Source organism: Erythrolamprus reginae, chromosome 6, assembly GCF_031021105.1.
Source record: "Erythrolamprus reginae isolate rEryReg1 chromosome 6, rEryReg1.hap1, whole genome shotgun sequence".
Classification (NCBI taxonomy): Eukaryota; Metazoa; Chordata; class Lepidosauria; order Squamata; family Dipsadidae; genus Erythrolamprus; species Erythrolamprus reginae.
Window position 1 is genome coordinate 63,911,634 of NC_091955.1, and position 16,643 is coordinate 63,928,276.

The following is a 16,643-nucleotide window of genomic DNA, read 5'->3' on the forward strand; positions in this document are numbered from 1 at the left end:
CCACACTGCGGCAACATCCCCACACACGTTCTGTACCAGACCTGCCCCACTCCTGCGCTTATTTGGAACTCCCTCTGCGTCCTCCTTAATGACCCGTGTGGTCTGGAATTACAATAGCAACTGGGACTGCCGAGATTGCAGTTGCTAATGAAGCTGTCACATGACATTATGCTTTATGACCATTATCAGTTAATGACAGAAGCTCAGGCCAATTGTAATCATAAGATTAATTGTACACTCAAAAAAGTGGGAGAGGAACTAAGGTATATAATCTTAAAGTCTTCAATTGCTTATCCTTTTTCAGACAATCCTGGGCCTAGAAAGCCTAGAACTACGGCGCCTAAAACACGATTTGAGTATTGCCCACAAGATCATATGCTGCAACGTCCTACCGGTCAATGACTACTTCAGCTTCAACCACAACAACACAAGAGCACGCAACAGATTCAAACTTAATACGAACCGCTCCAAACTTGACTGTAAAAAATATGATTTCAACAATCAAGTTATCGAAGCGTGGAACTCATTGCCAGACTCAATTGTGTCAACCCCTAACTCCCAACATTTCTCCCTTAGACTCTCCACGATTGACCTCTCCAGGTTCCTAAGAGGCCAGTAAGGGGCGTACATAAGTGCATTAGTGTGCCTTTCGTCCCCTGTCCAATTGTCTTTCCTTTTTCTCACTTACCATATATATTTTCTTTCTTTCATATATCCTCTCCTCCACTTTACCCTTATCTATATTACTACATGTCTATTTTTCTTCCTATGTATTTGTGTATTGGACAAATGAATAAATAAATAAAATAAATAAAATTGCAAATACGAAGATTTCACTAGTCACTTTTCTGTTTTTCAGTTCCATGTATCATTATGTAACATACATCACAAATGTCCTCCATCATTTAGAAGGGAGAAGTTTAAAAAGCAGTGACAGAGTGTGAGCATGGAATGTACTAAGAAAACCCTGTAATGATTAAGAGCAGTGGCTAAAACAGAGGCGCATCTAGAAAAGTCACTCTTACTAGTGGGTACTGGGACCCATCGGCAATAGAATCCAGAAGTGAGTCCAGTTCATCTCCAAGAACTTCTTCTTCAGTGAAGTCATCTATGCTGTTAGGCTCTGGTATAGATGCCACATCTGTAGAAGGGAGCAGGGTAGTTGCAGGGAGTGATGTTGGCAGGGTTTTCGTATCCAAGTCAGTTGATGAAAAGGCATTGGATTTGCTGGCAGCGACAGAAGGAGCACTAGGAGCAACAGTGCATTGAAGGACCACAGATGTATCTGGAAGATTAAGTAAGAGATTACACCTAAGAACTACCATTACAAACACTGCATTCAAGAGAGTAAACAAAAAGCAAACGTAAAATAATAACATATTTATATATCTTCGCATTGACTATTCTGACTAGTTGCTCTCCAGGGACAAATGCTTGTATCACCTTTTTTTTAAAAAAGCCAAAGAGCTCAGAGTCAGAACAAAAACATTCTGAGTGCAGAGTATTTCCTCTAGCGCTCAACTAATAATCTCTCTCATCTTCAAAACAAACTGTTCATCCTTGTGAAAAGATTCATTAGTCTATTTGCTAGAATTATACTATTAGAAACTGCTTCAAGATGTCAAATTCAAATACACTTTTCAGAATGACAAACCATTCTTATATAGATGTGATGGTCAGATGTGTCTAGCAATGGCTCTATCATTGCCACTATTCACATTTTAAACTTCTGCCTATATTGGTTGCACCAGAATATCTCCGGGACTGCCTTCTGCCGCACGAATCCCAGCGACCAATTAGGTCCCACAGTTGGCCTTCTCCGGGTCCCGTCAACTAAACAATGTCGTTTGGCGGGTCCCAGGGGAACAGCCTTCTCTGTGGCGGCCCCGACCCTCTGGAACCAGCTTCCCCCTGAGATTAGAACTGCCCCCACCCTCTTTGCCTTTTGTAAACTCCTTAAAGCCCACCTCTGCCGTCAGGCATGGGGGAACTGAGATAACTTCCCCAGGCCTATACTGTTTATGTATGGTATGTTGTGTGCATGGGTTTTTAAAATTATGGGTTTTTAGCTTTCTAATTATTGAATTTGTATTATATATTGTTTTCTGTTGCTGTGAGCCGCCCCGAGTCTGCAGAGAGGGGCGGCATACAAATTAAATAAATAAATAAATAAATAAATAAATAAATAAATAAATAAATAAGTCAACCAATCAGTGAGAAAGAACTGTGTTGACAAGAAAGGATTCATCTTTTCCCAGGTATTTCCTGCTATTCCTGTTAGATGTCTCAGTGACAAGTTAAACTGACAGCCAAATATTTTGCAGGTTTCTTTCTGAAAGCAAAACCTCTTGTTCAGTTTGAGGGTGGTGGTGGGAATAACTATGCATGAAAGAAGCATAAATACATACATTACCTGTTTCGATGTCATCTATGGAGCCTAATCCATTGGTCTACAACAGGGGGAAAAAATAATAAATTCTCTTTTGACCCAATTCATGTTCTTTTTCCAGTTTTTACAAAGAACTAATCTAGTTGTATAGAAATGCAAGATTGGAGTCCCTATGAAAAATGTATCTTTGTGATTGGCTGCATCTCATAATTAATAATTCTGTAGAACTGATTTTTTAAATTGTTGCAACCGTCTGTCATCACCATTCCATACAATCAACTTCTTCTGAAAACAGCAATTACTTTTAACTTTCTGGAGCAAGATTATATGTTGACTCTAGCTAATAGAAGTATAAGTGGGCATTCATATATTCTTAACACGAATTATATATGGGTGAGATACATCCTTCATTATCTTTTTATTTGGATTACCCCTGAATAGTTAATGCTTTTCTTTTTAATATACGAGGCTGCCAGCTTTCAAACACTGACATTTAGGTCTCCATCCGCCCTAAGAATATTGCAGGAGCCAACCAACTCTGAAAACATTACTCAAAGAATCACAGGAATTTGTTCTGTCACAGTTGCACAATTAATGCTTAGAAAGCGGAACATTTTTTTCTCTCTTTCAAGATTGATTTTTCTCTCAAAAAGAACTGCCAAACACTAATTGTATGATTTTATGCTAAAGGGGCAGAGATTGCACTACATAAATTATTTAATTATTTCCATTTTTAACCCTAATTTACCAAAAACACAATCTCTCCCTTTTACAAATTAGCATTATGGGAACAGACAGGTTTTGGAAGACCGATGGCAGTGAAATCTACCCAACTACTACCGAAGAGACAACAGATGGAGCCATAAACTAACTGGGCTTTTAAAAGACCAGATTTGAAACTTCCACCTTTTTAAGATAAGCTTACTGTTACAAATTTAAGTCTATTATTTTACTATTTCAATTTATCCATTTTTATTTCAGGACAAGATTTTCCATTTGCATCTCAATTAAACTCAAATCTACTTACCTGCTTTTCATATTGCCTAGATTGTGACTTGCAAACTAGCCTTAAGTAATCATAACAAATTCTCATTAAAAACAATAGGAGAAATTAATTCTTCCCAAATAATTCTATTGCTGTAAGATCTATAGGCAGTCCTCAACGTATGACCACAAATGGAACCAGAACTTCAGTTGCTAAGTGATGAAGTCATTATAGGAGTCACCTCTGATTTACTCTCTTTTTTGCTGTGGTTGTTAATCAAATCACCATGGTCATTATGTGAATCTGGCTTCTCTCAATATGTATGTTTGTCAGAAGCCCCCTGGAAAGGTTGCAAATGACAATCATGTTACTCCAGGAAACGGTAGTTGCTGAAGACCTGAATTTTGATCATGTGACCACAGGGTTGCTGTGACAGTTGTTAAGTACAAAGATCTACCATGTTACTTTTTCAGTGTCAAGTGAATGGTCGTAAGTCGAGAACTCCCTGTAGTCATCAAGAATTGTACTTGGACCTGAAGCTTTAGAATTATGTTTCAGAAAAAAGTGAAAAACAAAGAGCTAGCTCTTAAAAGGATATTTTTTGTTCAAATCATATAGGCAGAGTTAATCTTACAGACTGAGATGGCGCTATCTCTTAAATACGTTCCCTTTTAATAACTTTTTTTAAAATTTAAATGTTCAGAAATTATTTAGAAAATAAAAGTGCAGATATGCAGAGTTATATATATTTGGTTGTGTTACCCAGAGATTACTTTTAAAATGAGTGGACATATATAGTTGTTTTAAATAAATAAACAGAACTCATTATCCCTCTGAGATTCTTGTCCACAAGGATGTCTGGAAACTTTGGCTAGCTGCATACTTCTAAATGGAGAACGTTGGGCGTGCTCTTCAGGTGGGTGATGCAGCACTTCATCAACACATCATTTTGCTGTAACTACTTCTTGCTCTTTTTTAATCCATGTTTTAAATTAAGAACTTTACCTAACAAATTATGTTCACCCAAGCAGGAAAACTAAATCCATTAAATCAATTCCACTGTTTAAACAATAACAATATACCTGATTTGGTAAAGCGGATGTCAGGCCATTACTCAGTACAGAAAATGTTTCTGAATCCTGCTGCAAAGAGAGAAAGAGAGAGGAAGTAGCAGATATTTAAGACACTTAAAATAATGATAAGGGAATAGTAAGGGAAAACTATATATAAGAAATACAGATAGCCTAATTTGGCTATATATATAAACTATATATAAGAAATGGCTATATATATAAACTATATATATATTTATATATATAATGGCTATATATATAAACTATATATATATTTATATATATAATGGCTATATATATAAACTATATATAAGAAATACAGGTAGCCTAATTTGGCTGTATCCATATATATTACCTATACATGAAGATTCAATACAGACTAAATATTTCAGCTAATATTAGACTCTCCAAAATTATATAAAAAATCCAAGCTTCAGGATTGGGGGAAAAATAGAGTATGTGTGGTATCATGGGAAGTAGTATGCAAATATCATACCTGAGGCCTCTTATATGCTTTCCGGACTCTTAATCCCAGTTTCTGTGCAAGGTCCTGACCCAACTGGACCACACTTTCATCCTTCAGTAGAGAAAACAATTACAGATTACAGATAACCCTCAATTTACAATTATTCATTTCATGACCAAAGTTACAATGCCATCGACTTACAATCAGTAAGTGATTGGACCAGTCCTCATACCTATAACCATCGCAGCATTTCCAAGGGTCTGTGATCAAAATTTCAACTGCTTGGCAAGCAGCATGTATTCACAATTACTGAAGTATCCTGAGGTTATGTTAGCACCATTTCCAACCTTACCAGTCAGCTTTCCACAAACAAAGTCAATGGAACAGAGTGTGTGCGTGTGTTTGCTGGATTTACTTAACAAATGCATTATTCACTTACCAACCATAGCAAAACAAAGGTGGCAAAATTGGGTGGGATTCGGTTAACTGCCTTGCTTAGCAATGAAATTCTGATCCCAACTGTGGTCATAAGTTGAGGACTACCAGTATGTCCAGATATGATGATTACAGATAATACAAAACGGATGTCATCTATTTCATTAGCAGTGAAAAGTACAAAAAGTAAAATAATTTAATCTTGTATTCCTTGCAGTAATTTTTTAAAGAAAGTCCATACATAGCATACAGAGTTTTACCTATTTTTGAATTGTTTTCAATTCAACTGAATTATGTTAGGTAGCGCCTGTTACCATTTTTAAATTTAAAAAACCCATTAAAAATATTTGCATTCTTACAAAATGAATCTCTGCCACACTGTAAAATTAATTAGAAATTTTAATAGGTACAAAATTTATAATGGTACCAGCAGATTTTTTTTTGCTCCACATATTTCATTATTATCATCAGTAGAGTATAATCATGATCACACATTTATTCCTTAGAACGAGATTTCAGACTTTTGGAGCTTAATACTGCAGGCATAAATGATGTAACGTTGTTGTAAACATTCCCTGTCGCAAGTGCTGTTGAAACTAAAGGATTACCTGTAAAATATGCTACAACTCTAATATATTTTAGTCATTTAAAACATCTGTTTTTCTATTAATAGTACAAAATATTTGGAAAAAAGGAAATTCCTACTTACGTGTGGGAGTGAGAGCAAACAGCGGCTGTTACATTCATAAGCTTCTTTGTATCTTCCTAGCTCACTTAAGCAACAAGCCTTCCGAAAGAGAGCACGGATGTTCTCCTCGTTGAATCCCAGAGCCTTCTCACTATCCTCTAAAGCTTTTTCATGTAGACCCTGTTAAGATAATTAATATGATCATGAGAACGTTAACAGAACTCTCATATGTCCTATCCCCCCCCCAAAGGGAATTCTAATTAAGTCACTATTCGTATGGACTTTAGGTAAAAGGAAAAAGGAGCAAAGAAAATCCTAAATACTGTATTTTTCGGAGTATAAGACACACCTTTTCCCTCCCTAAAAGAGGTGCGTCTTATACTCTGAATGCAGCTTTTTTTGACGCTTTTCCCCCCAGCCCTAGCTAGGTGTTAACGATCTTGCCAGGTCTTATCTTGCAGGTACTTTCCCTGTTACTGTCTGTGAAGAATGTTTTCCAAGCCCTACGTCTTTGCAGAGTTTTTTTTCCATTGCTCTAACTTGCTCCAAATAAGTTTCTTTCCAGCCCGAACCAGGTGCTAATGATGTTCCCAGCTCTTACCTGCTTGCAAGCTCTTTCACTGTTACTCTCTGTGAATAATGTTTTCCAAACCCTGTCTTTGTAGGTTTTTTAATTGTTCTACTTGCTCTGAATGTTGCTTTCCAGCCCTAACCAGGTGCTAACAATGTTCCCAGTTCTTATTGGCTTACAAGGTCTTTCATTGTTATTCTCTGCTAAGAATGTTTTCCAAGCCCTAAGTCCTTGCAGTTTTTTTCTTCCACTGCTCTAACTTGCTCAGAATTTTTCTTTCCAGCCCTAATCAAGTTCTAACAATGTTTCCAGCTCTTACTGGCTTGCAAGCCCTTTCATTGTTACTCTCTCCAAATAAGGTTTTTTTTAAAGCCCTAACCAGGTGATAAAATAATGTGCTGAAACTGACCAGACTAAGGATGCTAGCCAGATTAATATCTGGTAAGCAGATTCTTTTCCCTATTTTTCTCCCCCAAAACTAAGGTGGGTCTTATACTCCAGTGCATCTTATACTCTGAAAAATATGGTACATGAGGGTTCTATCAGAAGCATCTATCTAACAATATGGCCTTTCAAATAATAGATACTAATAGATACAGAGGTGAAGTGCTAGTTTACCCGAACCGTTAGTAAAAAAATGCTACCAGTTCATCAAATCATTAGTAAAAATGTTTTTTTAAAGGTTTCTTAAAAGGTTCCGATGATCGCAGGATTATTGGAACCTCTTTTTTACTTTTTTAAAGCATTTTTAGTACCAATTCCAGTGAATAGTCAAAAAGTTTTTAAATAAGGTTTCTATGACTGCTGATTGTCACAGGTGACTGTTGGGACTTTTTAAAAACCTTTTTTAGTTAAAAATGCTCAAATGTTTTTAAATGGCCATGCTCACTCAGTTACATGACCCCCAATAAGCCACACACACAGAACCAGTGGGGGGGGAAATTTACATGTCACCACTGAATAGACAGTATGTCTATGGAGGTTCGCAGTCATGCAGACAGTATGTCTATTTAGGTTCGCAGTCATGGTTTTCCCAAAGGTGCTTTTTTAAGAGGCAACTGGACCTTTCTTTGAAGATGTTTCGCTCCTCATCCAAGAAACTTCTTCAGCTCTGACTGGATGGTGGGGAATGGAAGGATTTATATTCCTTGCAGACAGTGTGTCATATGCATTCTTTTAGAGAGTCGTTTTTCTGGAAATCCATTCTTACTCCCGCACCATTTGAAAGGTGTTCAGTCCAAAGTGCATAGCTAAATATCTATGCAGATTCTCAGTCGTCTAGGTCATGGTTGTCCCGTTGCCTCACTTTCCTCAAAATTACAGCTTCTGCAGCTTCCCTGAGGTCATATGATTACACTTTGGACACTTGTTAAAGGGCACACGTTTGCAATGTTTGCAGAGTCCCAGGGTCACCTGATTGCCATTTGCAATCTTCAGTTTCTGACAAGCAAAGCCAATGGGGAAATCGAGAGGAAGTCATAATAATAATAATAATAATAATTATTATTATTATTATTATTATTACTATTATTATTATTATTTATTGGATTTGTATGCCGCCCCTCTCCGTAGACTCGGGGCGGCTAACAACAATGATTAAAAACAGCATGTGACAATCCAATAATAAAACAACTAAAAACCCTTATTATAAAACCAAACATACACACAAAGATACCATGCCTAACTTGTAATTGCCTAGGGGGAAGGAATATCTCAACTCCCCCATGCCTGGCGGTATAAATGAGTCTTGAGTAGTTTACGAAAGACAGGGAGGGTGGGGGCAATTCTAATCTCCGGGGGGAGTTGGTTCCAGAGGGCCGGGGCCACCACAGAGAAGGCTCTTCCCCTGGGGCCCACCAAACAACATTGTTTAGTTGATGGGATCCGGAGAAGGCCAACTCTGTGGGACCTTATCCGTTGCTGGGATTCGTGCGGTAGCAGGCGGTTCCGGAGGTAGTCTGGTCCAAAGCCATGTAGGTCATGACCAACACTTTGAATTGTGACCGGAAACTGATCGGCAGCCAATGCAGGCCACGGAGTGTTGAAGAAACATGGGCGAATGTTGGAAGCCCCACGATGGCTCTTGCAGCTGCGTTCTGCACGATCTGAAGTTTCCAAACACTTTTCAAAGGTAGCCCCATGTAGAGAGCGTTGCAGTAATTGAACCTCGAGGTGATGAGGGCATGAGTGACTGTGAGCAGTGACTCCCTGTCCAAATAGGGCCGCAACTGGTGTACAAGGCGAACCTGGGCAAATGCCCTCCTCGCCACAGCCAAAAGATGATGTTTCAATGTCAGCCGCTGAGAGGTCAAGAAGCCCCAGGACAGAGGACAAGCCCCTGTCCCGGGCCTGCCACAGATCATCCATCAACACGACCAAAGCAGTTTCCGTGCTGTAGCCAGGCCTGAATCCAGACTGCTGAGGACCTAGATAATCGGCTTCTTCCAAGGACCGCTGGAGTTGGAGCGCCACCACCTTCTCAACAACCTTCCCCATAAAGGGAAGGTTGGAGACTGGACAGTAGTTATTAAACACGGCTGGGTCCACGGAAGGCTGTTACGTAATGGTCCACAAGGATTCACTTAATAACCACAGCTAGAACTGAGAAACTGATATTGTAAGTCAGGTGTAGTCACATGACATTTTATTTTATAATGGTATCACTTAGGATTGGAGTTGACTGTCCCAAATGCAGTCAGTAATCCACAAGTGTCTGTATACAGATGTATGACATAGTCAAAGGCAGGGGTCCCCAAACTTTTTACACAGGGGGCCAGTTCACTGTCCCTCAGACTGTTGGAGGGCCGGACTATTAAAAAAACGTGTGAACAAATCCCTATGCACACTGCACATACATTATTTAAAGTAAAAAACAAAATGGGAACAAATACAATATTTAATATTTATTCTTCCTCTTTCTCTCTCTCTCCCTTTCTCTCTGTCCTTCTGTCTTTCTAGTTCTCTCTCTTTCTCTCTGTCCTCTCTCTCTCTTTTTCTCTCTTCTCTCTTTCTCTCACTCACTCTCTTTATATCTCTCCCTCTTTCTCTCTCCCTCTCTCTGTCTCCTCCTTTCTCTCTCTCTCCCTTTCTATCTCTCCTCTTCCTTTCTCTCTCCCTCTCTATCTTTCCCTCTTTCTCTCCCCCCTCTCTCTTTCTTTCTCTCTCTCTTCCCTTTCTCTCACTCACTCTCTTTCTCTCTCCCTCTTTCTCTCTACCTTTCTTTCTCTTTCTCTCTCTCCCTTTCTCTGTCCCTCTTTCTTTCTCTCTGTCCCTCTCTTTCTTTTTCTCTGTCCCTCTCTTTCTTTCTCTCTGTCCCTTTCTTTCTCTGTCCCTCTCTATCTTTCTCTCTGTCCCTCTTTCTTTCTCTCTGTCCCTCTCTTTCTTGCTCTCTGTCCCTCTTTCTTTCTGTCTGTCTTCCTTTCTCTCTGTCCCTCTCTTTCTTTCTCTCTGTCCCTCTCTTTCTTTCTCTCTGTCCCTCTTTCTTTCTTTCTCTCTGTCCCTCTCTTTCTTTCTCTCTGTCCCTTTCTTTCTCTCTGTCCCTCTCTATCTTTCTCTCTGTCCCTCTCTATCTTTCTCTCTGTCCCTCTTTCTTTCTCTCTGTCCCTCTCTTCCTTACTCTCTGTCCCTCTTTCTTTCTCTCTGTCTCTTTCTTTCTCTCTGTCCCTCTCTTTCTTTCTCTCTGTCCCTCTCTTTCTTACTCTCTGTCCCTCTTTTTCTTACTCTCTGTCCCTCTTTCTTTCTCTCTGTCTCTTTCTTTCTCTCTGTCCCTCTCTTTCTTTCTCTCTGTCCCTCTCTTTCTTTCTCTCTGTCCCTCTTTCTTTCTCTCTGTCCCTCTCTTTCTTTCTCTCTCTTATCTCTGTGGGGGGGGGAGGCGGCTGCTTGAAAACCCCTGACCTCCATCGCCTCCCCCCCACGGCACAAGGCGAGCACACCTCGCCGCTGACACAGGCGGCGGGGACTGCCCTGTCCCCCTGTCCAAAACTACGCAGCCCCAGATCGCTCGCTTCTCCAGCCAGCAAAGCCGACTGCCCGGCTTTGCTGGCTGATGCAGGAAAGGAAAGCGTCACATTTAAAAAGCACGCCACTTTCTGGGACTGCGGCGCCGTGGTGGCCTTCAAGCGCGGCCCTTCGCAGCGCACCACCACCCTTTCCTGCAGGAAGAGATCGGGCACTTTACCGGGAGGTGGGGGCCGGACGCTGGGTGCCGGGGAGGGCGAAGGAGTGGACGCGCCTCTCAGCTGCAGAGCGGAACGGGGGTGGAGATCAGCAGCGGAGTCCGGCGTTGGGGGCCTGGGGCCATGCGGGACCGCTCATCCAGGCTTGCCGGTCCACGCGCGCCTGGATGAGCGGTCCCGCATGGCCCCAGCGCCGGACTCCGCTGCTGATCTCCACCCCCGTTCCGCTCTGCAGCTGAGAGGTGCGTCCACTCCTTCGCCCTCCCCGGCACCCAGCGTCCGGCCCCACGCCGCCTCCACCTCCCAGTAAAGTGCCCGATCTCTTCCTGCATGAACGGGTGGTGGGGCGCCGAGAAGGGCCGCGCTTGAAGGCCACCACGGCGCCGCACTCCCAGAAAGTGGCGTGCTTTTTAAATGTGACGCTTTCCTTCCCTGCATCAGCCAGCAAAGCCAGGCAGTTGGCTTTGCTGGCTGGAGAAGCGAGCGGTCTGGGGCTGCGTAGTTTTGCGCAGTGGGGACAGGGGGACAGGGCAGTCCCCGGCGCCTGTGTCAGCGGCGAGGTGTGCTCGCCTTGTGCCGTGGGGGGGAGGCGATGGAGGTCAGGGGTTTTCAAGCAGCCGCCTCCCCCCCACACCCAAACTTGAATTTTGCGTCCACTCACCGCGGAGGAGGAGGGGAGGAGGAGGTGGAGAGGCAAGGGGGCGGGGAGGAAAGCGGGCCTGCAATTGGCCAATTTCTTTCTCGCCTTTAGGGAGAGGAACTGTTGCTGCTCTGCCATAGGGCAGCAACAGTTTCTCTCCCTAAAGGCGACAAAGGAAGGGGCCAATTGCAGTCCCGCTTTCCTCCCCGCCTCCTTGCCTCTCCACCTTCTCCTCGCTGAACAGCCGACCGTGGTGAGTTGACAGGAGATTCGGGAGCTTATTTTATCGACCAGTAAAATCTCGTGAGCTTGCCACGGGCCGGTTAAAAGACCTCGTTGGGCCGCATCCGGCCCGCGGGCCGTAGTTTGGGGACCGCTGGTCAAAGGGGTACTCACCATAGCAAAGTAGCAGGCGGCTCGATTGACATGGAGTTTACATAAAAGATCCGCAGGAATGTTCACTTCATCTGAAGCTGCATATTCAGACACGTTCAACCCTTCAACATACTGCCCCAGTGACAATTTATAATCCTTCTCTCTGAATAAATCATTTCCCTCTGCAAGTAGGTTTTGCACCAATTTTTGTAAAAAAGCCTATAGGGAGGAATGTGAAAAGGAGGATTCAAAACTTAATAATTACTTTCAAGGTTTTCATTTATGGTTCCCTCCACAACATTTTAACCTATTATTCTGCAGTAATAGCTCAGTAGCACTAAATAATCAATTGTATTATTCTCATCTGTTTCAGACCTACCAATTCTTTGTAACATGCTTTTATTACACAATAGAGACCAGATGTAACAAATCCAGAGTTTTAAGTGTGGCACAATAGGGCTATTAAAATCATTCTATAAACCATTTGAATCCTGAGATATGAATAGAGATAAATCATCTTTGGTTGTTCTAGCACAGCAGTTGAAAACTAGTGGATTCAAACCTCAGAGCCATTAGAAAAGTGGGTTTTTCAACAAACAAATTCCTCACTTAAAAGCTGGAGTACTTTGGTTGCCTGACGGAGGCCCCAAGCAGTCTCCATAGTGTAGATATGGGATTTAAATTATTCTTCGCATTTTATAAAATGATGAGGACAGTGCTCAAGAGAAAGAAGAAAAACAAGGAAGGGGGAGGAATTGCCCAACAATATCCAAGCTGAAGGCTCAGGTGAAGCCATCCTCCCTGCCTTGAGCATTCAGTTTCTAACATAAACTGAAACCCAATGTTTTCTTCAACCAATACCAACTTGTTTGCTTTAGTTGTGTTGTGGTTAGCTCTGGCCCAGCTCCTGCCCCAAGGACTGTGGATGTGGGGGAGACATCCACATGCTGCAGGCCTGTTTTGCCCCCGGTGGAATCTCCTGATGAAGGCTCCTCTGACCAAGAAGACATGAGTGACAGGGAGGAGGAGAGTGTGGCAGACAGCTCAGAAGGAGATCGATTATCTAGCTCCTCCTTGGATTCGGAACAAGAGTTAATGATACAGCCACGCATGCGGAGAGCGATGCATAGGCAACAACAACTGAGAGATTATTATCAAAGAAAATGAGGCCACCTGTGGTTGGGGGGGGGCTGTGGTAATTAGTGAGGCTGCTATAAATAGCAGCCTGTGGGTTTGGCCATTGTGGAGGATTATCTGTTGTGTTTCGTGCCTGCTTTGCTGACTTTGACCTTTGTGTGCTGATTTTCCCCCCGCTTTGAAACTAAACCACAGCAAAGTGTGTTTCACTTTCTGAAAGAAGAAGGACTATGCAAGCTAAGTATCACAGAACTGATAAGGGACTTGTACAAATTACCAGTTTGTTTGGAGACAAGTGCTCTTTGCTATACAAAAAGAGTGCTTCGTTTATTTGCATTTTCGGTATACAGAACATTGTTTTGCATTTTCATATGTGTGTGTGTCTGAAATTGTATCTGTGCATTTTCGGGAGGATTCTACCAGAGAGCTCGACAGAACAAGTTGATTGATCTGATTTTTCAAAATACTGTTTGATCATTGTTTTATTTTCCTTATATAGCAGTCTAACCCAGTGACCCCCAACCTTTTGAGCACCAGGGACCAGTTCCACGGAGAGGTTTTTCCCATGGACTGAGGGAGGGGGGTGTTGATTCATGTGCTGCCTGAATCCCGCCAATGGGACTTCACTTGCTTGCAAGGCCCAGTTTCTGGCACGCCACAGACAGGTGACGATCTGTCCATGGACCGGGGGTTGAGGATCCCCAATTTTAACCCTACCCTACAACCAGTTGAAGTTACAATGGTGCTGAATAAATGGTGATTATGATAAGTCCTTGGAACTCCAGCTATCTTAGCATCCCTTCATCCCATATAGCAAACAAAGTGCTTGGCAATCTGCACTTATCATGTTTACAACCACTGTCATTTATGACCTTCCCTGCGGTCACTTTGTAACCATATCACTTTGTAATGGATAGTCCAGTCCCAATTGCCATTTTAAGTTGATTGCTACTTATATTTGCAGTGGCATCATTGGTTTAAAAATGGAATTTCTCATTAAAATCATCCAATGGAAGAGAATACGTGTAGCTCAGGGATAAATTAAGCAGAAAATCTAATCAAGGAGCCAGCAGTGGCAGGGCAAGCTATTGTACAAATAGGGAGCAAACCTGATACTGCTAGCACTGATATTACTTAATCGGGTAACAAAACATTGCAAGCAATCAACTAAGATCAAACACCACCAAGGATTTCACATTAAAATCATCTTCACTGTGATCTTTTCCATTTCAGGATGGGCGCAAGGATTGTTACGTTCTAAATTGCTGACTTTGAATAGGAAGATCCAAAGCTTTCTTTTCCATTTTTCCTACTGGGCTGAATGAAAAAAATCCTTGTAAGAAAAGTCAACAATTCTCAGTTCAACTAAGCCAGATGATCCAGCCCAGTTAATAACAACTTAACCAAATGGCAGGGAATTCTTAGTATCTGCCTCTGTGTTTTGGTGATTCTTCCTTAGAAGTCAATACACTTTTTTTTCCTGCTGCATTTCTAAAAATGCATAAAGGTTTCTTCAGCAGGGCCATCTCATTACTGATCCTACATTTCAAACATGCTTCACTATTGTGTATGCTTTTGTTCTGCAGTTAAGATTGTTATGTTCATCACTATATTTTGGTTCATTGTAAGTTCTGTAGATGTTGTAATAATGAATAAGCCTGAATAAAGTATTTATAATAAATAAAACATACAAACATGATGTCCTGTAAGAATAAAGTGAAAGGCCTGTTTGGAGATTATTTTTATGATAATCAAAAGTAGAGCTGAGAATGATTGGTGATTTTTCCACATAAAACTAAGCTCACCTAACCACTCTAAAAAACGATTAATACTATTCTTCTATTCCCCAACATTACCTATGACAACAGGTTAAGCTGTATTTACATAATACCATTAGATACTTTAAAATAAGAATGTGAAATCTTAAAGTTACCTCATAATCTTCTTGGCTTAATGGTAATGTAGATCTAGAATGAAGAATGAATGAAACTGTTATGAAAAAATGAAACAGTCATGAAATGTGTACATCGATTTAATACACATAAAGGCATGTATATTCCATGTATAAATTTCCACAGTATAAAAGATATCCCAGTTTTCCATAAATTTTCCAGTGATTATTAGATACCAACATTAAAGGCTGACTGATAAATTGGTGTTTGTCAAGAATTTTAAGCAATTTTAATGGGGGGGGGGGGAAATCAGTAAACTCTCCAACAAATGGAAGAAGGAAAATTTATGACTAGTATCCATGGCCCATATGTGCAGCAAGGTTTCTAACCAATTTTGCTGTATACATGATGTGTGACAATAAAGGCTTTGACTTGACTTTATAAATAGGACAAAGTTCAATGCCTCTGTATTGGAAAATTATAGTCATGTAAAGCTCAAGCCAACAAAAACTGAATATAAGCCTCAAACTGTCAATTAATTTGAAAATGTTCCTATAAAGCCAATCAATAGAATAAATCAGCTGAAGAACATCTCCTCAAATTTACAGATTGAATTAACAAAAGAAAAAGATAAATAGAAATCTAATAAATTATATTCCTCCTTGGTCTCAGAGGTTTTCCTGTACTTTAACTGAAATACATTAATGGAAGTCTAATATTTCTAGGTTCTATACGCCACATGAAGGTAATATGTTTAAATTAGGTCACATAGTTCCAACAAGTAAATGCTTGGGCACTGCCATATTTTACACTGATGCAACCATAATAGAGATTTGCTGTTTGATGATATATTGATCAAAGTAGTTTTATATTACAATAAATGAAAACAGAAGCACCGCCACTACCAAATATGGTTACTTACTGAATAAACTGAAGACCTTTCTCTATCTCTTCTTTTCTTTTTTGTCTTTCCATTGCATCACTGCAATAATAAAAAAGAATATTTTAATTTTTACAGTTGTACAACTTTTTGTAGTTCAAATTTTAAGATGGACATAGCACTATTATATTTCTTTCCCAAATATGTTAGTATTTAGTATTTTCCTTCCATCCTCAAATAAATAAAAAATGTAAACACTTAGCAATATATTATCCGCAAATGTGAGCAAATAAATTCCAACAACTTCCCTTCTTAAAAATATAGAAAAAGCAGAAGCTTATTTCATTATGTTTACCTCATTATGCAAATGAATAGGAAGGAAAAATTTAAGATCTTTTAATCTTTCTCAACATCTTGGAAATTTTTGGAATTATTCTAAAGACTCTGACTTTAAGAGAAAATTACACATAGGATAACTTTTTAAATACAGTAATTGTAATGATGATTAAGGAAATATAAAATCTACTGGTGAGTAGACCACTACACTTATGACTACAACTGTGTCCCAAATTTCTGTTGCTAAGCAAGACAATTATTAAGAGAATTTTGCCTCATTTAATGGGCTTTCTTGCCACAGTTGTTATATGAATCATTTAGAAGTTAACTGAATCATTGCAATTGTTAAGTTAGTGAATCTAGTTTCTCCATTGACTTTCTTGCAAACAGAACAGAACAACTGAGTTGGAAGGGATCTTGGAGGTCTTTTAGTCCAATCTTCAGCTGAGGCAAGAAACCCTAATATTTCAGACAAATGGGTTGTCCAATCTCTTCTTAAAATCTTTCACTGTTAGAGCATTCAAATACTGTATTTTTTTTTTACAAATTTGGAGATTACCAAACTCCTAATAACAATCAATGCTAAGCCACATACAAGTCA

At 40.3% G+C, this 16,643-nt stretch overlaps 1 protein-coding gene across 8 annotated transcripts in view; it reads right to left on the minus strand.

Annotated features, from left to right (window-relative positions):
* ZC3H7B (zinc finger CCCH-type containing 7B) overlaps window positions 1-16,643 on the minus strand; it is a 55,252-nt gene that overhangs the window by 37,010 nt on the left and 1,599 nt on the right. For 5 of the 8 annotated variants that reach the window (XM_070756054.1, XM_070756052.1, XM_070756055.1 and 2 more), the window contains exons 2-9: window positions 15,749-15,808; window positions 14,868-14,901; window positions 11,819-12,016; window positions 6,058-6,216; window positions 4,944-5,024; window positions 4,457-4,516; window positions 2,414-2,450; window positions 1,026-1,285 (exon numbers count right to left, since the gene is read on the minus strand). In XM_070756054.1, the coding sequence (XP_070612155.1) occupies window positions 1,026-1,285; window positions 2,414-2,450; window positions 4,457-4,516; window positions 4,944-5,024; window positions 6,058-6,216; window positions 11,819-12,016; window positions 14,868-14,901; window positions 15,749-15,801 (882 nt within the window). In that variant the 5' untranslated portion in view covers window positions 15,802-15,808. The remainder of the gene's footprint in view (window positions 1-1,025; window positions 1,286-2,413; window positions 2,451-4,456; window positions 4,517-4,943; window positions 5,025-6,057; window positions 6,217-11,818; window positions 12,017-14,867; window positions 14,902-15,748; window positions 15,809-16,643) is intronic. The other 3 variants (XM_070756058.1, XM_070756053.1, XM_070756059.1) reach the window with 1 other exon arrangement.